The following is a 25,241-nucleotide window of genomic DNA, read 5'->3' as shown; positions in this document are numbered from 1 at the left end:
AAACAGATCAAGGATTTTGTTGATGGCTTGTATTATTTTCTCGAATTGGCCAAAGCTAACAAGCCACAAAAGGGATTCATATATTGTCCATGCTTCCAATGCAGTAACAAGAAGAACTACTCTTCCTGGGGGACTCTTCACAACCACTTGTTTAGATACGGTTTCATACCTAACTATTTAGTTTGGACTAAGCACGGCGAAAGAGGGTTTATAATGAAAGACGATAAAGAAGAGGAGGATGATAACAACATTCCAGACTAGGCTGCAGGCGAAGCTTTTGCAAATACTACAGTGGGCAGGCCAAGCTATTAATAATTAATTATTTTCTAGCTCCTTATATTTAATTGTTGGTGTAACATTCACATATTTTCAAATTACAGATGCTGCGGATTAGAGAAGAACTCTTGGTGAAGGAGAGACTTTTGGCAATCTAAGAAACTCTCATGGATTTCTGCTAGACGATGTGATAAATTCCAAAGGAGAATTTTATTATGATGGACATTCAATAGTCGAACTGAGCAACACCACGACGGGAGGATCCTAAGAATGAAGAGGACAAATTATTGTATATATGGTAATTGTATAAATACTAGTTTGATGTGCATAATATATTGAGAATTATATATATAGTAGTTATAATTAATATTATGCATATACTATCATGAAATATATATACGACATGCATACAATACGAGCGTATACGTGTAAACAGTGTACGCTAAGGATGTATACGTATATTTATACATACATACATACATATGTGTGTGTGAAGCAATTAGCATTAATATGAAAGAATTTAGGGTAAAAAGAAAAAAATCTTTAATTCTGGTTGGTAATAATCGAGACTAAAAAGGAGATCTTTATTCCTGGATTATTAGTCCGATTGAAAAATTGGTTTTTTCGAGAGATACGAGTAACCGAGACTAAGGGCCTGTTTGGCAACCATGTGTTAAAGTTTAACACCTGTCACATCGGATGTTTGGATGCTAATTAGGAGTATTAAACATAGGCTAATTACAAAACTAATTGCACAGATGGAGTGTAATTCACGAGACGAATCTATTAAACCTAATTAGTCCACGATTTGACAATGTGGTGCTACAGTAACCAATTGCTAATGATGGATTAATTAGGCTTAATAGATTCGTCTCGCGAATTAGCACAGGGTTCTGCAATTAGTTTTATAATTAGCTCATGTTTAGTTCTCCTAATTAGCATCCGAACATCCGATGTGACACTGTTAAAGTTTAACATCTCGTATCCAAACACCCCCTAATGCTCACTGGTGGACCCGTGCCCCCAGCGTGGTGCATCACATGCACGCGGCCTGAACCCCCCTCAACGCACGATACCACGCATGCATGCACGCCGCTGTGGGTGGACGAGGATCGAGTCGACCGGAGAGCCGCAGCTCGCGCGCTCTCCTCCTATCCTGCTATCAGTACCACCAGCCCACTACCGGGCCATTCGGTCGCGGCGCGATGATAGCCGGATGCCGACGCTATAGACCCTAGAAAGCCGTCCTACGGCTGGCTGCTGCTTGTACTACCAGACACAATAAAAGAGCCCGAGAAGCTAGCTTTTCGGCGTGGCAGCGACAGCGAGCGAGCTTCATTCAATTCGTAAAGGATGGCGGCAGCAAGCAGCCGCTCCGGCCTCCGGCTCTCCGGTGATCCATCCCCCTCTGCCCCGGCATTGTGGTGGAAGTCAGTGCGTGCCCTGCCGGCCGGATGCGCCATGCATGATCCCTTCTCCCCTGCCATGGCTTGTCTTTCTTTGCGGCTGCAGCCTTGCCATTGCCAGGCGGTGTCGCGCGCGCGCACCTGCCTCCTCCTGCGGTCATAAATTAAGCGGCATGCCCAGCGGCCGGTCCGCCAGTACGTCGTCGCTACCAAGGGCAGGACCGCAGGATCATACTACCATCTCTCGCGTAGTATTGGTGTTGGTTGGGCAGGAAAGTTCATCGGCCTTGTCGGTTGCTGCTGGCTCCTTGCCGCAACGGGGCGAGCACGCTGTGCCCGCCTGCCCTGCTGACCCTTTTGCTTTCCACAGAGACCACAGAGTATGGGTCATCAGGTTTATACGTACGGTATGAACGTGGACGTGGTGCGTTTTCACCACCCAGTCAGTTAATCCCCACACGCAATGATGGCCTGATGCAGTGACAAGATCGCCGTGCAATCTTTGCGGTGCGACTTCTGCGCTAAACAAACCCGAGCAAAAGTTATATTCGCATTTCGATCGGAACCGCCGATATTCCGGCCACGTAGTAAGAGGAATTTTCAACGAAGCAAAAGGTGGCGAATGGTTAAATAACATAAGCATTCGACCTAACAGATGTAGTCTCAGGCTTAACCTACTCCAAAAGGAGAACCGCCCTCCGTAGATTAAACGGCACAAGTCATCATTAAGGACCGGGGGGGTAAACTTAAACCTAGCTTATCCTCTCAGCAGAGCGGGTCATGTCCCCAAAGCAGCCGCGTAATCGCCGGCAGCTTTATTCCCTTCAGACCAGTCACCGCCTTTGCGACTAAACTGATCACGCGGGCATCGCATATACTACTGCCATTACGCTGCACTGAGCAGGCCGATCGATCGATCTCACTCAAAGGGAGAACAACCTACCTGCGATCCAAAAGCGGTTTCTTCTCGCCTTGCGGCTTTTGACAAAAGCAGGGGTTGGGTTAGATGATGGATTATTAACAATCAGGCGGCTCAATTCCATCAGCCTCGTACTTGTCCGGAAGCGCGCGGGGTGATTATTACCCGCTTTCGCGTCGCGTTTGCTTCTGGGTCGGCGCGTTCTGGGACGTGCGCCGCTGACAGAGTGAGCAGCCGAAAGGGGAGCCGCGGTCGAGCTCGCGCGCAGAAAAGACAGCGAAAAGAGGGATAAAAGGGAGAACCGAACTATCTAATGTATGGCAAAGCTAGCTAGGTTTCTTTTCGATCCTGTCTTTACCCAGCTGCTTCTCTGCTTCCTCGTGTCATATCGTCTTTTTCCCCGGACGACCCTGCCTTTTTTTCCCGTCTCCGAGGGCAAGCCACAGTAGATGGGGTAGGACGCAAGGAGACCGTGCTTTTGGAAGCAAAGGGGGGTCAGATAGCTAGATTGGATTAACACGGACGACGCTCTGCGCTGCAAAGTTGCGCGCGCCCTCCAGCCGACGCGCAGCAAGCGATTGCAGTTGTAGGTGAATGGGGACACGGCGAGGGAATTTCCATCGATGGATCGCCGCTGGCAGCCGGCCCCGACGCCACACCCCGACAATAATGGTACGTGGCCATCATGAGCCCCACCCGCACTCGTTCGGCGGCAGCGGCAGCGGCCAGGGCCTGCCCTGGGGCGCGCGGTGTGGTGCGGTGCGGTGCAGCAGGAGGAGGAGCCGGCTGCGGCTGGCAGTCCCACCGCACCCGACCCCATCCGAGCGCGCGCACTAGCGGCGGGCGGCGGGGCCCGGGCGGCCGGGGTGAGCGGCCACGCAGCCCGCAGGCGTGCGCGGTCGCTTTAGCGCCTGTCGGGGCGGGGGGACCCGCGCCCGCCGGGGCATTCGGCATCCGGCATCCGGTAATGCCATGCCCGCCCCCGGGGTTGGCCCCGCCGGCCCTCCCCTCCCCCGGTTCCCGGTGGCTGACAGGGTGAGTGCGATCTCTCTCCGCCTCCGCGCGCGCGGCCACCCGCGACGCACCGCGTGTTGAGTCTCTCCGCCCGCCCGCCGATGGTAGGGGTCGGGAAGTTGCCGCCGCGGGCCCTCCGCTCCACTACGAGCCGAGCCGAGCCGAGCCTTCCCCTGACCAACGCTCATTCGCTCGCGCGTTCCACACACACCACCACCACCATCCGGCACCCGCGCCGCTGCACCTGCTGTAGCCGCGGGTTCTCGCGAGGCCTTTTTGACGCTTATAATCGCGGGGGTCAGCGCGTAGAGCAGAAACCGGGGAAACGGACCAGGTGCTGATGCTTGGACCGGGGGTGGTGCGTGAAGACGACTAGCGCGTGCAGGTAAAGGCGTGTGTACATATCCGTACTCCGTATCGTACCTCGCCGTAGTTCACTAGTAACTTGTACTACCAGTGTCTTAAATTTGAAGAAACCCTTGGATGAAGAAAAAATCTGGCAATGTTGACCTCCACAACACTCTAAGCCCCTCACTCTAGCTTCTGTTGCACTCTTCCACCTCGTTCACACATGCTCCATCTGCTCTGCTGTGCCACTGGCGCCATACAACACTCTCGTCTGACATGTCCTCCGGTTTTCCACTGCTGTCAAGCCCCACCCAGCCACTGAGCCGCACCCTAGATAGGGGCATAGGGCTGCTAGACGGATACACCTCCCGCAACTAATCCGAATTTGATGGTAGCTAGGCATCGTACGTGGCGTCTCTGCTGTAACATGCAATGCGAGCCACCATAGCCCCCTATTGTGTCGCTCGGATAGCCGGACGCAAAGAGAAATGACTTCGGCCATGTTTAGTTACTCCCAACTCCCAACTTTGACACTATGCAAAAAGAAGATTCCCCATCACATCAAACTTGCGGTACATGCATGGAGTACTAAATGTAGATGAAATTAAAAACTAATTGCACAGTTTTGTTGTACTTTGCGAGACGAATCTTTTGAGCCTAATTAGTCAATATTTGGACAATAATTCACAAATACAAACGAAACGCTACAGTGTGCTACAGTGCTGTAACAGTAATTTAGCACCCCCAAATTCGCCAAACTAAACACGGCCTTCGTGTTAGAGCAAAATTTTGAAGTTGACCGACAATAGTGGATTGATCTTATTCGTAGAAGCTGCTGGCGCCGAAATTAAATGAGGCAGAATTGAGTGCTCCGTGGCTAGGTGTGTGCTTAATCTTTTGCATGGTGGACCAATCAAACTTCACCCTATTTCTCAAGTTAGCATCGAGGCTCCTACGTCCTACCAATCGATATTCGCAGTTTGAATTTTGACATTATGACAAGTTCCAAACATTAAGCTTGTTCAGCTTAAAAACAATATACATGGATTCACCAGACATTGCATTACCAAAATCTAATTTCTTCCTCCTTCTCGGCTGCCCTGTGATACTATTGACCACGCTTAAAGTCTCTGGTGGAGCCTCTTCTTACTTCTGATTCACTATGAGAATTACTTCTGATTCACTATGAGCAGTGATTTTCTGAGAGAACTAATTTTTTGTCTGAATGTGATTCTTGAGGGTAAATTAAGGATGAGGCGATTCTATGTATGAAGTGGTTCGGAAGAAGCTAGTCTTTTCAGCTCTTAGAGTGTATTTTTAAAAAATCATTTTAACCTAAAACCATTTATACGTGAATACTGTTTGGTAGAGCTGCTCTTGAAATAAGCCTAGAAGCTCTGCCAAGACCCTTAGATTCAGGATTTATCGATGCACCTTCATTCTCTGGTGAGACTAGAAGATAAAATGCACAATACATATTGGTTAGTACTCTTTTGGGACGGGCACATAGAAGCAACTGAAAATTTGTAAATGTTCGCGTGATGAAGTAAATCAGATATACTAACAAAAAGATTATGATTGTGATAAGAATTACCAAGTTGCGTTTTATTTCAACAAACAAATTACTACAGCGTTGATCATCGACCCAGGGTTCTCGAGTTCAGAATGTGTTAGGCACTAAAAACACCTCGGTTAGTTGCCGGCACGTGGCACGGTGTCCTACGCACGTGCATGGCCCCACGGACCATCATCTTCAGGGCTGCGCGGCTGCCCCTCTCTGTGTTGACTGCTGTCACCAGTATTTCGGGGGAAAAAAAAACTGCTGTCACCGACTGTTTTTTCCCCCCTTCCTCTCCGGACCTGCCCAAAACTCGCTACACGTACAAAACACACTCCAAGGCCTACAGGAAAGAATTTTGACACATTTCCAGAACTGCCAGGGCACCAATTTCCCTTGCTCTTCCTCCTCCCTTCGCTAGAGGCATAAAAATATTGCGAAAAAGAATCCCACTATCTCATGACATATGAAGGAGGAGACTAGAGAAGGGGGGAGCAATTCCACTCGGCCATCCACAGGGCATTCCTCCTCCCTCGCCCGTCCCATCCAGTAGGCTCCTCCTCATCTTCCTCCTCCCTCGGCCCTTGTTCACGCGGAAGAATCGCTGGCGAGGAGCGCAATTGGGATCCTTGCATGCATGGATGCGGCGCAGTGGCACCAGGTAAGCTAATCCGAACAAACATCTCGATCGAATCGGCGATAGCTAGCCGCGAGTTGCGTCGGGGGTCATGCGTACGAGATCTCTCACCTGCCGGGATGGATCTTGGCGTGTCTTGTTCTTGGTCGGTTCTTCCTCTTGCTTTGGCCTGCCTTGGTCACGGAGCTCTCCTTTCGTATAAAGGAATAATGATCCATCTCGCCGGCAGGCTTTGTTGTTCTTGGATACCGCCATGGCGAACCTTTTATTCTTTGTGTAGATCTATGCGTGTATCGTCATCTCCTCTCTGTGGGCGTGCCGTCTCCTCTCCATTGGCTTCGAGTTGAGGGCCTTGGGGCCTTTAATTCTCCCTTGTCTCCCCTTTTAATCCTTGAAAGGAGCACACGCACCGCCTTTCTTTTCTTTGTTCCTCCTTTCTTTCCATCTTATCCCCCTTTCCAAGCTCTCATCCTTTTTATCCCTCTTTTCTCATATAGCTTTACTCTCTCTCTCTCTCTCTCTTCCAACGCCTTGCATCAAAAGAGCAGCCATGTCTTGGGTGATGGAGTAAGTAGCAGTGCTACGCCACAAACGCAACCCTACAAGAGCACAAACAAAGTTGAGTTTTGTGCTGTGCTGTGCTTCTCTCTCATCTTTTCCTTGCTTTTTTTTACCTTTTGTTTGCCTTTTTCCCCTTCTCTTTAATCTCACTTTGTATCCATTTGCTTGGTTCTTTGTTGCACTGTACCATAAGGATCCTCAGACCTCAACTCATATACCCCCTTCTATATGCTATCTCTTCATTCTCCTATACTACATGTTCTTGCTTCATAGGAGTAGTTCTTGGTTACCTCATTATTAACATTGTTCAAGCTTACAAGCTTGTATTAGTAACATCTAATGATGAGCAATATGTGTCCATCACCAGGGGCTAGGGCTAGGGAAGCCCATGGAGGAGATGCTCATGGCTGGAAACACAAATCCTAACCAGAACCCGAATCCCCCGCCGGCTGCTCCCTCAGCGGCACCAGCCGCCCAGAGGGCTCCTGGCGCTCCGGCAGCAGCCGCGCCAGCGCCCGCGGCCGCGGGGGCTGGCGCCGGCACGGAGCGGCGGGCGCGGCCGCAGAAGGAGAAGGCGCTCAACTGCCCGCGGTGCAACTCCACCAATACCAAGTTCTGCTACTACAACAACTACAGCCTGCAGCAGCCGCGCTACTTCTGCAAGACGTGCCGCCGCTACTGGACCGAGGGCGGCTCGCTCCGCAACGTCCCCGTGGGCGGCGGCTCCAGGAAGAACAAGCGCTCGTCCTCGGCCGTGTCGTCCGCGGCCACAGCCGCCGCCTCCACCTCCGCGGCGGTGTCCGGCACGATCCCCGTGGGGCTCGCAGCCAAACACCCCAAGCTGATGCACGAGGGCGCTCACGACCTCAACCTGGCGTTCCCGCACCACAACGGCCGCGGCCTGCACCCGCCGGAGTTCTCGGCGTTCCCGAGCCTGGAGAGCAGCAGCGTGTGCAACCCCGGGGCGACCATGGCGGGAAACGGCGCCGCCGGCAGGGGTGTAGGCGCGCTCTCGGCGATGGAGCTGCTGAGGAGCACCGGCTGCTACGTGCCGCTGCAGCATGTTCAGCTAGGGATGCCGGCCGAGTACGCGGCCGCGGGATTCGCTCTCGGCGACTTCCGCATGCCCCCGCCGCCGCACTCCCAGAGCGTGCTTGGGTTCTCGCTGGACACGCACGGCACGGGCGGCGTTGGCGGCGCTGGGGGTTACAGCGCCGGGCTAGGAGTGCAGGAGAGCGCGGCCGGCAGGTTGCTCTTCCCTTTCGAGGACCTGAAGCCGGCGGTGAGCGCAGCTGGGGGCGCAAACAACAATGGAGCCGATCAGTACGAGCACAGCAAAGATCAAGCAGGCGACGGCAGCGGGGCCAGCGGCGTCACCACCGGCGGCCACGAGACCCCAGGATTCTGGAGCAATAGCATCATCGGGAACGGCAGCAGCAATGGCGGCGGCGGCCCTTGGTAAGGCGGCGCGCCATGCATGGCGCATGCACGCGCCGTTGTCAGCATGTGAAGATAGGGATAGAGACAAGGATCGGAGTTAATAAGAGGTGGAGGTGATTATTAGTGTTCACATATGGCGTTTGATCTCTCTGGTTGTTTGGTTTCTATTTTTTTTTCTCGGTTCTTGGTGTTGTTCATGTGTGTGGCGATCGACTTGGGGGCTAACACAGCAGGATATACAGATTATTAAGGGTGGTGAACCGGTGATTTACAGCTTCTCTTCGCCAAATCGATCTACCATTTCTGATCGTGTAATCCATTGGAGAAAGCTGTTAATCATGTGACAATGTTGTGCCTGTAGAATATGTATTAATTGAGCAGCTTTTTTTTACAGTGTTCTAAGTTAAAAGCACACCGTACGGATCACGAAGGTTTGCGTGCGTGGTACTGTGCTTTTTAAATCTTGATAACACGCAAGTTGATTAGTCGTGTATGTATCATTCCTGATCGATTATATTGGTTAAAACTCTTTCTTCTTCCTGCGATTTTTGTTTTCCTTCTGCCTGAAGGGAACATGCATAATGCATCAGTGATCATATATATTGTGCTACAGTTGGTTAATTGGTTTGGTATAGTGTCAGAGTTCTAGATCAGTAGATCATGTGAGGGAGCATACAATGCGGCTGTGCTGATCTATACTGAGGGTACCCCTGTAACAGTCACATTTTATGGTTGGCTCATTTGTATCGTGTTCATTCAGCCCTTATGCGTCCTTAGCTTGTACGAGCCATGTATTTTTTTTAATCTTCTATACAAGGAGTATGTGTGCTGTTATTCTTCGTGCAACATTTTATTTTATTTTTATTGATACCTGTCATCTCTCTCTCTCTCTCTAGATCTATCTCCATTGCCATCCGTGCTAGCTCTTTTCTTGTTCTTGCTAGCAGGGTAGCTCTGAGATGTCATATCTCGCCATCATCACGAAACCAAGAATCTTCCAGCCATGAAAAGCACTACCAGGAGGAGGAAGAGAGGGCCGTCGTGGAGAAAGGGCCGGCGAAAGGAATATGTATGTATGGCAAACACCATGCTTTTGCACCTCCTGTCTCTCCACATGGTACTGTTATCATATGTTAGGCCATATGCGAGGTGCTCGTGCAGGCCATTTGTACTATAACCCATATTATTTTCTAATCCAAAAGGGTGCCCCCTCCTCATCACCATTATGCTCCTTGCCCTCTCCTGACATCTCATGTCAAGTGTATAGGAGATGAGCATTGCACTATTGTTTTTTTAATTATTTGCAGCGAGTTGGGCATGCATTCACTTGCAAAGTTCTTCAACTGCCCACACCAGAAAGTTGCCATCAAATTATTCTTTCACCCACTTTACCATTTCCATGTACATGCTCTGGCCTGGCCTGTGCGTGTGTCTTCTTCAGTGGATGGCCAGGGCCCTATAGCAACACTGCACCGCAGCCCTTCTTAATCGTGTGGGTCCACCAAAACATTCTCCTAGGGATGAGGTCCTGACGAGTACAACTCCACCATTGTTGGCATTTGGTCACCCTACAATAAATAAACTACCCAATGCAATATGAATGTGCTGATAGAAACTGGTCGTGGAGGAGGATAAGGTATGCTAAATTTGGGTGTGTGTGCAGCGCAAGTGTGCAACCATGCCCTACAGTCGTAGGAGGTGCTCCATGCTCGGGTCACATCGGATATTTGGATGCTAATTAGGAATACTAAATATAGGTTAATAATAAAAATAATTGTATAAATGAGGACTAATTTGCGAGATGAATCCATTAAGCCTAATTAGTCCATGATTTAGCACATGTGATGCTACAGTAAATATGTGCTAATCATGGATTAATTAGTCTAATAGATTCATCTTGTGAATTAGTCCTCATTTATGCAATTATTTTTTTCATTAACTTATATTTAGTACTCCTAATTAGCATCCAAACATCCGATGTGACCCGGGCTAAACTTTAGCCAAGGATCCAAACACCCCGTAGTAGGTCACTGAGGCACTGACCCATATCCTCTTGTTTTGTTAATCATAGTTCCCTGAGTTAAACTAAGTTGAGATCTTATAATTAGTGAATTTATCTACACTATTTAGGTCAGTAATTATTATACATTACATAAGTTTATTTACCTGATTTTTGAGAAAAATATATATAAAGGAACATTTTGAATGGCATAACAATGAACACGGTATAAAATTTAAATATAAAGGAGAATGACTGGTCTTATATTTTGAACGTTCTCTTGGATAATGAAGTGAGGAAAATAAATTAGGAGAGAACGAATGAGGTATCTGTAAATATCATAGGCAAGGTACACTATTTTTACATAAACTGAAATATGATATTTCATTATTTTGATAAATGAATATTTTTACTCTGATTTTTCATGGAGAATACATCTATATAAGTACAATTTTACAAGCACATATATATTCTGCATTCCAACAATCAGCTGCTGAGGTGCATCCCTCATATCACTAAGTGGCAGGAGTTTGACACAGAAAAAGTCCATGTTGAGTCTAAACGAAACGTGTTCTGTTATAGTTTATCCTTGTTATATTTTATTTAGATTTTTATTTTTTATTCTCTATGTATGGTCAAAAGAAAATTTTATCAATACTGCTATTTCATCTTGCATTTTCGTATATAACCATTTACATTCACTACAGAAATTCAATGATTTCCATAGTGTGTGTTTTTTGTTTGCATTGTGAATGGCCAATGGTTTTGTTAAATATTTGATTGTGACTGGCCAGAGTTTTTTTTGGCAATTTCTCAAATAGCCAAAGCTTTCCTTAGCCTAATGAGCCCATTCTTGATAGTTATTTTTCAAGTGACTGGCCTTTTTCTGTTGGGAAATGTTGGTTGGGGATTCTTGGCCACTTTGATAAAAATAAATTAAAAAGAAGAACAATAACCTTAAAAGGAACATAGGTAAATTTTTTATATCATGTATTCGACCATATGTAAGGCATGGCTGTGATAAAAATAAATTCAAAAGAAGAACAATAACCTTAAAAGGAACATCGAGTACTACACAGCTATGCCTTACATATAGGGTGGGTGGGCCAATTGACAAATAGAGTATCACTCGACCCGTCTTTTGCTTACAACGTGCAATGTTATTTCTCCTTGACCAGCCTTTCAAAAAAATTTCTCCTTGACCAAGATTTACTATATAGGAATGATGCAAAGTGCCTTACTCAATATGTGTCAGTCTGAATGCTCAAATCAACAAGGTACTAGTATTATTAGGTAAGGAATTAGATTAAGGGAGTGTTTGGTTTCCTTTGCTTATTTTTAGCACGTGTCACATCGAATGTTTAGATATTAATTAGGAGTATTAAACGTAGACTACTTACAAAACCCATTACATAAGTGGAGGATAAATGGCGAGATGAATCTATTAAGCCTAATTAATCCATCATTAGCAAATGTTTACTGTAGCAACACATTATCAAATCATGGACTAATTAGGCTTAATAGATTCGTCTCGCCGTTTAGCCTCCACTTATGTAATGGATTTTGTAAACAGTCTACATTTAATACTTCTAATTAGTATCTAAACATTCGATGTGACGGGTGCTAAAAATAGTCAGAGGAATCAAACCAGACCTTAAAAATCCTCTCCTCAGCTCAATAAAAAAAAAACTAGGAAAACGAGGTACGAATGGTGGCAGAGACAGGATCTAACTTGGAGACGTGCAGAACGCTTCCCTTGCAAGCATAAAAACGGCAGTGTACACACAAGGGGAAGGCCGGAGTGCGCGGGAAATGTAGTTCCTGTCAGGAAGGGCCGGCGTGCGTGCATGTACCCGGTGCATGCGACTGCTGTCCATTTATAAACATGTTCTCCTTCGTGGCAACAATGGCTGGAACAGAGCACAATCATGGAACCTCGGGGGAGTCAGCAGCAGCCAGTGTGCATCTGAACGCCATTACTCGCTGCGCAGGAGTACGTACGTTCGTGCATGCTGGAAGGAAGATCCACTAGCTAAGGGGGCGTTTGGTTCCGTTTGCTTATTTTTAAGCAAGTATCACATCAATGTTTAGACACTAATTAGGGGTATTAAATGTAGACTGTTTACAAAATCCATTACATAAGTGGAAGCAAAACGCCAAAACCAATCTAAAACGCCTGATTAATCCAAAAATCGATAATGAGTGATGTAACAACACTGTGTCAAATCATGGACTAATTAGGCTTAATAGATTCGTCTCGCCGTTTAGCCTCCACTTATGTAATCGGTTTTGTAAATAGTCTACGTTTAATACTCCCTAATTAGTATCTAAACATTGATGTGACACTTGCTTAAAAATAAGCAAAATGGAACCAAACCAGGCCTAATTTCTTTCTGAACAATAGTTTTATTTTTTCTTTCTAGTAGTACGAAGCAGCAGGAGTCTCGAATGAATAGATGCTTCACCGCTCCAGTCCATACTGTAAACGATGTTGCATTTCTCCTGTGTCAGTGTGTAGTGTAGTTCGCTGTCGCCCTTCACAAGGAAGAAAAAACAAGAGAGGAAGAAACAGCCAAGACACTGGAGCGCATGCCTCGCCAGAAAGAAACATGTTTCATGCGCGCACTGTATACCCGGCAGCTGAATAAAGACGGGGAGGGGAAGGGAAGCATGCCATTGCCACGCACTGTGGCAGGGGAAAAAGGCCGCGCCAACGCCAAGTTTTTCCCCGCCTCGGTGAAAACGCGTGTCTGCCGGGGGCGCAGGGAATCGCGGGCGGTGGCAACCGCTTTCACCGTCGTCAGCGCGCGCACTCGCGCGGACACCGCGATCCCGGCGGACCCCGGCCGGCAGCGGAAAAGCCGTTCCATTCACATCGGTCGGCCGGCCGGCAGCGTCATGGCCGATCGAGTCGATCGACGAAGCGAAAACGAACAAATTTTGCTAGTGCCCCGCTGAGAAGGCGTGAGCCAGCAGCCGCCCGGGCTCTGATGACTCCGAAGACGACAGCGATTCAGCGAACCTGTCTCGTACTCTCGTATCTACCTGTGCCGGCTGGGCTCGCCGGCGTTGTGTAGCACGCGAGCCATGCCGTGGTGTACTATTTGAGTCACCACCTAACGCGTATGTGCAGTTGCGCACGGGTTGTGCTAGCAAACAAGTGCATGAACTGACCATGGGATGGGATTTCCTGTCCGTCGGGAAGAGTGACCCGGCCGTTAGCTGTAGCATTGTAGCAAGTAGCAACAACAATGGTGGAGGCCGTCTCTGGCTGAGGCCGCCGAAACAGGAGTCCAAATCAGGGGACGGCCACGGACCACCACCTGCTGCAGGTGTCTGCGCTGCGTCTGCTTGCGACTTGTGGATGCTGGGCAGTGGATGTCACTGTTGCCGCGTGGCGCGCGTCACCCTGCCTGACTTCATCTGGAAGGAAGCTGCCTTCTGATGACTGCTAGACTTGCTGGTAGACTGGCCGTACCGGTAATTTGGTAAGCTTACCCTATCCCAGGAGTTTTACTGTGAACCTTCGTCCGGCATATAGCCGGCGTTTGAGTTGCTTGCTACCAGCAGTTCAGCACCCTTCCTTTCCTGCACTCGGAGTACCCAACCTTTTGACATACCAACCAGCCCAGAGGGTTGTTCCACCAACAATTCAGAGTGGAGCCACGCGACACACGATTCGGGCCATGATTCGTCTGATTCGTTCGTGCCAATGTCAGGCACGCACAAAGTTTTCCCACCGAAAAACGGACCTCCAAAACTGTTTGCACATAGACCTCTTTGCCTGTGCAAAACTGTTTGTAATAATTTTGCCCCTCTATCCATCATCACCCATCCATAGACACGGCCACCACTGTATTGCTATCTTGGAATTATGGTAGCTGAGAAAAGTATTGCTCTGCAAGAATGATACTGTACATGTGGCAACTGACAGATGCTTGCAACGAAGCATATAGCAACATTAAGAGTCTACAGAATCCGTGCACACAGCAGATGTACAGCAGCGACATTTCCAGCCTCTGAGCATTTCTCTATACAACGACCACGGCCCATCTGTTAACAACTTTTAAACACTACTCACTGGTACTCCCATGAGCCCAACTAAGCACTAGAAGGGGAACATACAGACCACTCTGGAAAAGCATATAGGTAGATGTCGGCTGAAGGATGCCGCTGCTTAGTTCTCAGCATTTATTCCGAAAATCCGGACCTTGTGCATATTCGGTAGTTTGGCGACCACAAGCACGCTAACCGCAAGGGTATTGAGGAAGAGCATAGGTTGTTGGTAGTCCGTGGTGTGCAAAGCTATCAAATACCTGTCAAGGAAATGTGGGAGAAAACAAGCTGCAGTTAGTAACAATTTTAGGTAAGAAGAAGCACCTAGCTGAAAGTATCACTGTGGCCAGTGCGCATCATGAACAAAAATGGTGCGATTTTGCATTATATTTCTCATTCGCAATTAGCACAAGAGTAGTAATGAATCAGGCATGAAAAACAATCTGTAATGTTTATTCTTTAGGGTTAACTACAGTCTAGCATGCATGCTCACCATGTGCTGAAAAGATTAACAACAGGAGAACCCAGAAGTCACATGAAAGATCAGTCTATATTAATTGCTCTACAGCTCTACAGTTTATAACACACTCAAAATTATTGAGCAGTCAATGATGTTAATGTGTACAAGGTGACAAATATCTGTCAAAACTATTGCAGCATTGCACTATCCTGAACACCATTATCATTATACTATGCAACTGTAGGTAAAGCATTGAATTGTACACATTATCGCAGACAGATTCGAATGACTAACGCTACAAGTAGAAAAAGGTGCCCCGCCACCTATAAGGCAACATTCAAGGTTTATCTCCCAAGCAATTCCATTGATCATGATGTTTATTCCAAGACACAACCAACTATAGCTTTATGTTAATGCTACACACAAAGCTGTTTTTCTTAGTGCAGTTTGTTCCTTTCTTGACAGTGATAGAAAGATATGTTCGTGCTTTATGTCCAGAGTACTGGCGGGCCCTTCTAGAAGTTAAAACGGTCTTAAAGGCAGGTAGAATGACATAAGACAATTACATAGCCTACTTTAGAACCATTATTAGAAGGAAAAGGCAACTTTCCTGAAGTTGAAAGGGATAACTCAGAAAGAGATCACCACAAAGTTGAAGGACCAAATTTAATTTCTCCAGTGCTTCCAAGTGTGGGTATGGAGAACCAAATTTAGGACAATACAAAATTGCCAACTAGGCTTTCAACAGAAAGTGTGGCTGCTGCACAAAATGACGATTTCTTAAACTATCATATTATCATTTAATTCATTTAAGATGGTCATTTTACTCTTAGTAGCAAGTAGAGCAATATTCCTAGGTAAAATAGTGTCATCAAATGGGTGTGGAAATCATAATTCTCTTCAGTGAGAAAAAGATAATGCTACTCCAGCCTTCCACGTCGTGCAAGCGTAAACCAGGTACTCATATTGAACAACTGAGATCATTAAAGGGACATGCACAAAGTCTCTTATGTGATAAACTGATAACCCGTTATAACAGAATCATATCACTGCTAAAGTCATAGTAATCAGCTACTCCATCCATCCCAAATTATAAGCCGTTTTGGCTTTTCTAGGTACATAGCTTTTGCTATGCACCTAGATATACGCTACTATGTATCTAAGAAAAGGCAAAACGACTTTTTATTTGGAACTGAGGGAGTACCAAGCATAAAAAGGCAAGCTCAATATTGCCACAGGAATTGTCCTGACTCTATGCCAGAAAGCTATAGTAAGAATGTTTTAATCTCCGAAGGGCAAAGTTATCCCTATTTTTCTCAGACAAGATCATCAAAGAGGATTAAATTGGCAGTGAAGTTTTCATTTCATTCCTTGAGAACCATGATAATAGTTGCATGTGTAAACAGGTCACACTTTACAATCAGTGATTTTTTTTTCCATGATCTGTATCTAAGGGATGGTTCTTAAAACATGTCTTGCAGGGTACCTACATGAACAGATGGCATCCCAGTTCCATATTACCAGTCAGCTAGGCCGTATGGTAACTACTATGTGAGTGGCTGCCTTGTTTTGGTTTTACAGTGATGGCAACACATTCAACTATAAGGGTTACAGCTCACAGCACCCTACATAAAGTGTCTCTGAGTAGCATATTTCTTTAATAAAGAGATGATGATATGCATATGACTATATACCAAACTAAGAAGTGGCACATTAATGTCACTAGAGATTACACATAGAAAAGATTAATGATTTGTACAAAGCATGGCTAGAAGTTATGGACCACACGATAAACCTCAAACAGCAGTTGATGAGTAGTCTGGATTGCATTTCTGAATATAAGATATTATCGACAGATCTGGGGTCATGCAGATTACACTTTCCATGATATTATAATATTAGTAATAGGCTACTATGGTAGCAAACAGTGAGATTTCACAAAAAAATGGCCTCAATTTGAATTTAGGAAATACAAGATATCATTGACAGGTCTAGGTTCATACAGATTACAGTTTCCATGGAAAATTTTAGCAATCGAATAATTGTGGAATGGATTGAGAAACGGCATATAATTGCAGCAGCTGCAGAACCATTTTTTAAGAACATGTAGTGCACTTATGGAGTATACTTATTTGGCATTATAATACAATTGCCTTAGATCAAGATGCTATGGAGGATTATGGAATATTCCTATTAAGTCAACCATCACAAGAACTACATCTACATCAGAGAGGTGTACAAACAATTCAATATGAAAACACAGAATGAGTGCAAATTATAACAAAAAATAGAACACCTATGCATTACCTAATGCATTTGAAAGGAATTATACTTGTCATTTAGTATTATTGAAAGATAATCATATTCTATAGAATTCAGGATGTAGCAGTTTCAACTTTCAAATATCTATAGCGACATTGTGATCTGGGTCAAGGAAACATTTTGAGTGTATGGATCACATAGCATTTCTCCTAAACTTAGCCAAAAGGAATGAAAATTCAATGGAACACAGAAATATAACAGGCATATAACCGTCAGTACTCACAGGACTACAGGAACGACAATGAGGAACTTCCTGTTACGAGTAAGCTGCTTGCCATTGTCCATTTGTTCCCACCAAGTCAATGCATTGTACATTCCCTGGTCATCAGCAAAAGGTGTTCCTTTCTTCCAATGGAAAAAATGGTATGTGATCTGAAAAATAGGATTCAATAGAAAAACATTCCCGATGCATAGAGTTATTTGGAGGGAGTCACATAGAGAAATGTTTAAGAGACAGTTTATGAAACTTCAAGAAACTGTACCATGTATCCACTAATAAAGAGCACCTAATGTGTACATGTTGTATTGCTCTTGATTTGAAAGAAGGCATGAAACATTTAAAACACCAGTACGCTAAAAAAGTAGAGATTCCATTGCAATGTTATCTGGATTGTCTTTATATGAGAACATTAATAATCTGAGGCAACAACATATTGAATGTGGGATTTCACAGTACTGTGTATAACAACGTTCCTAAAGAAACAGGATTACATGTGAAAATAAAAGAACAAGTAGCAGTGTCATCAGTCTGGGTATTTATGTTAATTTGGCATATTCGATCATTTTGAATTACAAACCTCCCTTCCCAATGGTACAACACTACCAATTTGAATCAGATATTTACCAAGAGCAGGTGTGGAAAGTCACCAATGTCATTCGCACAATTGATGGCAACATGGATCTTTGTTTGTGCTCTTGACTATATGCTCACTGCTTCGAACAGAACCAACTAATTTTGTTTGCTGAAGCACCATGAATTCACACTAGCTACCAGCCAAGCCTAACTGTAACAACAGAGGTATACCAATATTCACCTATACACACACAACCTCCAACCGAGTTCTGCCAGGTGGATGAACCCAAACTACACTCCTGTATGTTTGGATGTCCTCATCTATCCATTGGGCAATCTAGGGACCACGAAACGAGCTCAGCGCGGCATACGTGAGCAAACACCGTACGAGCATCAGCTACACAGGACGGCCGTATTAACGCCCTCCGTGAAAACCACAGCTGGGCCGACCGAGGCATTCGTCACAGCCTCTGGAGGAGTTCAGATCCACAAAGCCACCACGCCGTCACGATTTCAGCAGCAAACGGGGACCCCGCACGCACATACGAGGCTGGAGGCTAAGGAAGGGATTGGAAGGGGCGGTTACCGCGAAGTGGAAGAGGTTGACGACGGTCCAGGCCGTGCCGGGGGTGCAGCCGAAGACGGAGAGGACGAGGAGCCAGGAGAAGAAGAGGATGAGGATGTAGGTCGTCCAGACGCCCGGGTACATGAACCACTCGGTGTTCTTGTTCAGATCCGCGGGCGGGAACGTCTGCACGTACAGCTTCGCCATCGCGGGGGTGCTCCCGAGCAATCCCCAGCCGCCGGCCTGCCTGCCCGGTCGCTCGCCTCGCGAGAACCCCTTCCGCCCGGGCCGACGGGGAGAACGGCAGGAAGGGGGGAGCAGCAGCGAGCTGTGTGGGAGCGTGCTTGGCGGTCCGCTGCGGCGGCTGCGGCCGCGGTGGCGGGATTTATAGGCGCGGGATCGGAGGGGGACGAGGAGAGGGAGGGATGGAGATGGAGGCCGCCGCGGGGTTCAAAGATGGGGGCGAAAAATTAACGAGGCGGTGAGAGGGACGGGTGAGATGGAGGAGGAGCGGGCGCATGGGATGGAACTGGGGGAAGGAAGACGAACGTCGCCAGCGGGGACCCGGTCAAAGATGGAGGGAGGAGAGGGGTTTTGGGCTCTCGTGGGCCGGCCTCAAGTTTCGGCCCATTTTCGATAGGATTCGCGCTGGCTGGCCGTGCACTGTACTTGTGCTACGTCTTGTTGCCGGCCGAGCCGCCGGTCGGCGGTGGTGGTGTGAACTTTGTTCAACGGCGCACGGAGGGGGCCGCCGCCGGCGAGAGGTCTGCCGCGGGCCGTAGCCGTGCCGGCCATTGCCGTCTCAAAGATGGCTCGGTTAATGAGCGATTGAGCGTGGTACAGTGCGACGAGCACTTGGGCAAGCAGATCGTTTTCTTCATCCGTTTGACTCAACCGGCCAGGAGAGCACCAGCGCCCAGTCCTCGAATCGTGTTTAGAATTCGAGGCTGCTCCCCGCTCATTGTTCTTCTGCCAGCCAAAGTTGTCAGCCACAGGTCGTTGATTCAGTCAAGAAGGGCCAGCGGGAGTGAAATCTGCTGCGTTCCACAACGGTGGGACTCTGGGGACTAGTCTGGGTCAATCTCTGGACCTGTTCTCGAACTCTGACTGCCATCAGGATTCAGGCAAATATGGAGAATTGGAGATGGACGGACGTGCTTGGAGGCATTTTCCGGAAATGCGACTGTTTGCGGGTGATTCTTTTGTTTTGATTCCACCTTCTCCTTATTTCGGCCATCTGGATCGCTTCAGAGAAGTCGGGAGTCAGCTCCTATTCACATCTCACGATGCGAATTGTTGTGAATAAACTTGTAAAATACAGGCCTTATGCTGCAGATCCAAGCGTTCAACATGCAAATTTGCACCAAATAATGCGTTGATATGCTCGGTATAGTAATTTAAGGGGGAAATGCTTTTTACAATTAGAATACATCCTTGCATCTGAACGATCCGATGCATTTATGAGCTTCCTTCTCCGAGCGATGTCAACTGTTCAATCATCATAAGTACTAAAATACTACTCTCTTCATTTCAAATTGTAGTCGTTTTGTCTTTTCTAGGTGCACAGGGAACTTTGGTGCAAGAAAGGGAAAATCACAGCTCAGAAGCCAAAATTATTTGGCACACTTGCTTCGAAATCCAGATGAAACGAGGCAATTCTTCACACATTTTTGTGCGTCTGACTGCACACAAACTAACCAGTATAGGTTCACACCAGTGTCCACATTACAAGCGACAACATCACATCAATCAATATATTCCTAAACTCGCAACATGAGAATTTGTACACCTTCTAACTGAATTTTCTTCTCAAACCGCAATGTGCGTTCGCTACATCCTTAATAATTGTCAGTTCTATCAACACCTGAAGAAGGTCATCACCAGCCATTAAATCGGCACTCCAAATGTTACGTTAATATTTCTTCAAATATTGATCATTGCTATCTCCCGGCAAGGCCAACTGGAATTGATATTGGAGATTGCTGATGCTCCGCAAAAGATGGAACACCATTGTTAATGACCTTGGTTAGCTGATCCGAAGATCGATTGAGGCTATTCTGCTGCAGTAACTGAACAAGTGATAAAAATATATCCATCCTGGTCACGTTCTTGTTTGCCTGCAAAACCACCAACACACTAAAATGTAAGCCGAGAAGCTCACCGGAAATGGAAAAACATTCCAAAAAAAGAGCTTATTTACCTCAACAAGAAATCGAGCCATTATCTTGCCATCACGAAGTTCCATTAGTCCCTTCAAGATTGTCAGTCCAAATCCACGTATGGTGTCTGCTATCTCTAGGAAAAATCCACGTTCCTCACATAGCATCTGTTAAATAGCAAATGTACCATCTCAAACTTCAGCAATGTGCAGAAAAAGAACACTAGGCCACCCATGATTTGGAAACAATACCTCGACAAGCATCTGACCAGGCGGTGCAAGATCCTCAACAATTATTGGGCAAACCATAGTCTGCCCTGCAACCTCATAGGCCCATGTGGCACCTCCATTGATTCCAGCACTTGGGTCGTCTTTCAGGACAACACCACTTGAGTTATCGTTCAAGACAGCGCTACTATCCTTGCTTATCATCTTCACAAGAAAAGAGATTAAATCAGAAACAAGAACACTAACTTGAACGGTCTCAGTTTTACAAGGTTTAGTTATCTGCATTATCCAGCATGACATACCTTTGGTTCATCAGCTTGCTTAATCTTTTCTGCATACTTTGTTACACTTTGTAGAAAGAGCATATGCTTGATTGTTCGGTCCAACAAAGCATCAATGCTACACTGTTGTGCAGAAGAAAAGATAAGACTCAGCCAGCAACCACCAGGTTAAACACAAAGAAAGATATTGTGGCCAATTCTTACCTTTGCACTATTTGGGACTATCTCACGTAACTCCTTGACGCGCTCTTGTATCTGCTGACGGTCCTTTGGTCTTGGCCGCGTGCTTTCACCTGGCCTAGCTCTTTTTTTAACAACCTTCACTCCTTCAGGATTATTTACCTGGCTGACCTTGGAATTTGCAGTGTTCAAACTGACACAATCATCCGTAGACAAATTCTGCAGTGACACTGGGGTTGCCTTTGATGCTCCAATTGGAACATTTTCAGATGTACAGCTAATGGAAGGGAGTTTCAATGCTGGTTCTTGTGCATTGCACACTGAAAATGAATCTTGAAGGTTGTACCTTGGCAATCGACAGCCTGAGACAGAGCCAGCTAATGGATCAGTGCTAGCCATAACTGGGCTAATATTGCTGTCAAATCCAAGCAGCTCCTCAAAGATAGTTTCTGAAAACAACCCCCTCTCTTCAACTGATGATGGACCACTACTTGCCTGTTCTGCAATAGAGTTCATGCCAGTAGCACCGAAATGTGAAGTGTTTCCTGCTAGTAGGGCAGTGTCATCCCACCAATCATGCATGACAGGATCAAATGTTGTGCCTTCAAGCAAGCCATTATTTTCATTGTCTCGTTTTTTAACTTGTTTTGTTGCTCCTGTAGCTTCTCCCCATATTTCATTTGGTAATTCGTGGAGCTCACAAGCATAGGAAGTAGACCCAGTAGTACCGACCTCTTGGATCACATCACTTTGAACAAACGGGGTGTCATTGTCAAATAAAGTGGATTTCAGCTCAGTATCTGTAGAAAATATTGATGTGTACGAATCCAGGAAGCTTGATGATTTTTCACTTTGTTGGCAGTATCGTAGCTTGTTAGGTGTGGATGACAGCTCATGCTCTATTCTCGGAAGATTGGCCAAACTTGAATAACTTGTAGCTGCACTTGCCAAATTAAAACCAGGCTGTCTAGTGGATTTGATTTGCTGTGCATTCTCTGAAGTATAACTGTGCCGCAAATTGCTGTCACTTTGAAAGACTTTAACACTGTTTATTGACTTGGAATTCACTGGCATGGCCACTATGTGAGGATTCAGGCCACTGCAACTTTCATTGGAAGTGAAACCATTAAAAGAATGCAGGGAGTGATTACTTGAAGCAATCGAAAAGTTCTTGAGAGAATCTACAGTTATTGTGTCCTCCAGGAGCCTTGCGTTTTCAGCTTCAGCCTTAATACTTACAAGACCCTCTGTGATGCTTGAAGAATTAAGTTGAAATTGTGGATTGTACGTGAAAACATCTTTCTGAACATCTCTGGCTGAAGGGTGCCATGAAATACTTTCCGTCAGAAAAGCTGCACCTTTAACTTGATCCAGAAACTCCAAGCTTTCAGAAACCTGTAAATGTAATTTTTTTTAACATTCGTGAGAAGGTATGCACATTATGATGCCTTAGTTGCAAACAAATATCAACTAGCATTGCACACATTCTTAATTATTTAGTAGTGCAGACAAGAAATGCTTCTCAAATGTTCATCTTCTCGAGATCTGGCACGAATCCAGAGATAGCATCTTCAGGCAAACTCGTACAAAAAATTTTCTAACCACCAAAACAATGACACCATGACCATGTCTAAGTTGCTTTCAAAAATTAGCATACTAACCTTTTGCATGGAACCGAACTGTGCCACACCAAACGCCGGGATAGGTACTACTGCAATAGTCTGTAGAAGATGTGTCCTTTTCAGCGACTGGTCTATAATTTTTTTAATATTTAAATAATGAACTGATTTATGCTCCAAATATGCATAAACTTTAGAGCGAACTGTTACAAGGAAAAGAAATAGAGCAAAAACCTTTATTCCGCTTAGGAACTGATGTTGCCACCAAGTATAACCCTACAAGAAGGTAAGCTTCCTCTGTTAAAACAAGGAAATTTCTTACTTTCTGCAGCAAATTAGCCGAAATGATGTACACAAACTGGACGAACTAGTGGATTTTGTTTTGACAACCTATATGTTCATTCATTTGCTCAACAAACAAGCATTTGGGTGTCATGGCATTATCAACATAGAAAAAACAATTGAGGAAAATGGTTTGTTTTGGCCTTTATCTATGGTTATTTTTTAGAATTTCCACATGTGGTGCTATACTAATAATATAAACTAGTAAAATGAATCATAAAAATTACAGTTTTGACACAGAACCTAATCAAGGAAGAACATAGAAGGAAACATCTACCTGAAATAAACCTAGGTTATCTGCATCGCTTATCTGAGACAAACTGAAGGGGATATCATCACAAATCCATTGGTACTCCCCACTTATTAGAGCTCTTCCTATGACGCTGCGATAAAAGATGAGATAATATCAATAAGTAGTTGGAAGTAATAAATCCTCAACGGAGAAGCGAAAAATTTCAAGTATCATTCAAAAACCTATGACAGAATAATTGTCCAAAATGATGCAATGGGAAAATATGTCCCAAATAATTCGGGCTTCTAGTATTCAAATTATCTGCTTAGAAGCATAAAAATTTGCGGGCACCAAGTTATATCAACCTAAAAGACTTGCATTTGAAAAAGATAAACTGAATAAAGCATGAATAAGATAATTTTGCGTACCCTTCTCCGACAACATGGACTTGATTGACCATCTTCTCCATCACTTTTCTTGCTTCATCTTCACAGTGGCATTCTCCTATTGTAAGCAGCCTAAAATACCAAACCAAGCATCAGTGGAAAGAACCAGAATGTGTAACTAACCGGCAGGTAACCAGCTACTGCGCAGATATTATGGGAGCAAGCAAAGAAACATGACAAATTACGAGAGAGAAAAAAGGAAGAAAATGAATGATGATCGACAACTTTTACGATGCCCCAAACAAAAAAAAAACAGATATCTACAAAAGAGGAGACAATCTTTCTGTCATTTTTAATGCAGCGCAGAATCCTTGTCTAGGAAAGGGAGGAAAAAGGAAAGGAGCAACTTTTTACAGCCCAGAAGACTTCAGCATTCCGTGCACACAGTTTTAAGCAGTACAACTACAGGGAGACAGGTTTTGCAGCTGCAGGCAGAGATACCACTAAGGGAGGAATATATGTGCGCATGACCCCTGCTAATACAGCACGAGAAAAGAAATGAGCATACAGAAGCTATGGAGTTCAGATAGCTTTCCCTTGTTCCATTTCTGAAAAACTGAAAAAATATGGACCCATTTCTACCAAACTAAACTGCAGTCTGCAGGCTTCAGATCCCAGCGCGCACTTTGCTAGCTGTATCGTTACTTGCAAGTTTTGAGTACTCATTCGTTGGAGAAACATGGGAGAGGAAAACAGTCGTAGAACGCTCCAAAGCAAAGTGTCACGAAAATTTTGGGAAGCCAGGGAGTTACATGCACAAAAGCTGAAACAGTTCCGAACAAACCGAAACTGGGCGCGGAGAGCATCAAAATGTGCGCCGTCTCCCGTCTCCGCAGCCAGTAATCCAAAAACACAGAAAATTTGATGAAACGCCCTAGATTGAGAATACAGTTGGAGTTTGTGCGGAATTGTGGACGTCCCGTGTTCGTAGCCACGCGCTTAGCAAAAAGACTAGGGACTGAGAGTGCAGCGCAGATCTACTCTCACTCACCGCGGGTCGCGACGGTCGGAGCGCCAGATCGCCGCGTATGACCAGCCCCCGGCGCGGCACAGCGCTCCCAGCGCCCCCGCCATGGAGGCAAACCGCGCCACCAGGTCGTGTCGAAGCGGGCGGGTAGTGCTACTGCTAATCCGCCGGGAGTGCAAGGGTTTAGGCGCGGAGCGCGCGCGCGCGCGGCGCGATAAATGAGCGGGAGCGAGGGGCGAGCGGAGGGAGGAGGAGAGGAGAGGTGGGAGTGGGACTGTGGGAGGCGCAGCGCCGCAGCGGGCAGCCGGGCGGAGCCTTTAAACTAGTGGAGGCGTGGGGCAGGGTCGCAGGGGCCAGCCCATGGCCTCGGCCGGGTGACGAGGTGTGGTGAGGTGAAGAATGGGATGGGGAGCGAGCGGGCGGGTAGGTCTGGT

General features: G+C 46.1%; 3 protein-coding genes across 4 annotated transcripts; 1 reads left to right on the top strand and 2 right to left on the bottom strand.

Annotated features, from left to right (window-relative positions):
- The first annotated feature begins 5,583 nt into the window (after positions 1–5,583).
- LOC101784223 (dof zinc finger protein 2) lies at positions 5,584–8,696 on the top strand. Of its 2 annotated transcripts, none has more exons than XM_004953370.4 (2): positions 5,584–6,182; positions 7,087–8,696. In XM_004953370.4, exons 1-2 carry the CDS (start codon positions 6,159–6,161, stop codon positions 8,179–8,181), a joined length of 1,119 nt encoding a protein of 372 aa, XP_004953427.1. In that variant the 5' UTR covers positions 5,584–6,158; the 3' UTR covers positions 8,182–8,696. The 2 variants fall into 2 exon arrangements, with proteins under 2 accessions (XP_004953427.1, XP_022683328.1); XM_022827593.1 differs by lacking the exon at positions 5,584–6,182 and adding an exon at positions 6,375–6,776.
- Positions 8,697–14,030: 5,334 nt separating this feature from the next.
- On the bottom strand, positions 14,031–18,887 carry LOC101783813 (ORM1-like protein 3). Its single transcript, XM_004953369.2, has 3 exons — positions 18,376–18,887; positions 17,220–17,368; positions 14,031–14,474 (listed from the first exon to the last, which is right to left on the bottom strand). Exons 1-3 carry the CDS (start codon positions 18,559–18,561, stop codon positions 14,336–14,338), a joined length of 474 nt encoding a protein of 157 aa, XP_004953426.1. The 5' UTR covers positions 18,562–18,887; the 3' UTR covers positions 14,031–14,335.
- A 1,039-nt stretch (positions 18,888–19,926) lies between these two features.
- LOC101783409 (transcription factor EMB1444) lies at positions 19,927–25,113 on the bottom strand. The gene is made up of 10 exons (XM_004953368.3): positions 24,832–25,113; positions 23,823–23,912; positions 23,440–23,545; positions 23,055–23,096; positions 22,863–22,922; positions 21,226–22,596; positions 21,043–21,144; positions 20,765–20,944; positions 20,555–20,680; positions 19,927–20,471 (listed from the first exon to the last, which is right to left on the bottom strand). The coding sequence occupies exons 1-10, from the start codon at positions 24,912–24,914 to the stop codon at positions 20,295–20,297; spliced, it is 2,337 nt and encodes a 778-aa protein (XP_004953425.1). The 5' UTR covers positions 24,915–25,113; the 3' UTR covers positions 19,927–20,294.
- Positions 25,114–25,241: the final 128 nt, after the last annotated feature.

The sequence above is a fragment of the Setaria italica genome, chromosome I (assembly GCF_000263155.2).
Source record: "Setaria italica strain Yugu1 chromosome I, Setaria_italica_v2.0, whole genome shotgun sequence".
NCBI lineage: Eukaryota > Viridiplantae > Streptophyta > Magnoliopsida > Poales > Poaceae > Setaria > Setaria italica.
This window is presented reverse-complemented; position numbering and strand designations above follow the sequence as displayed.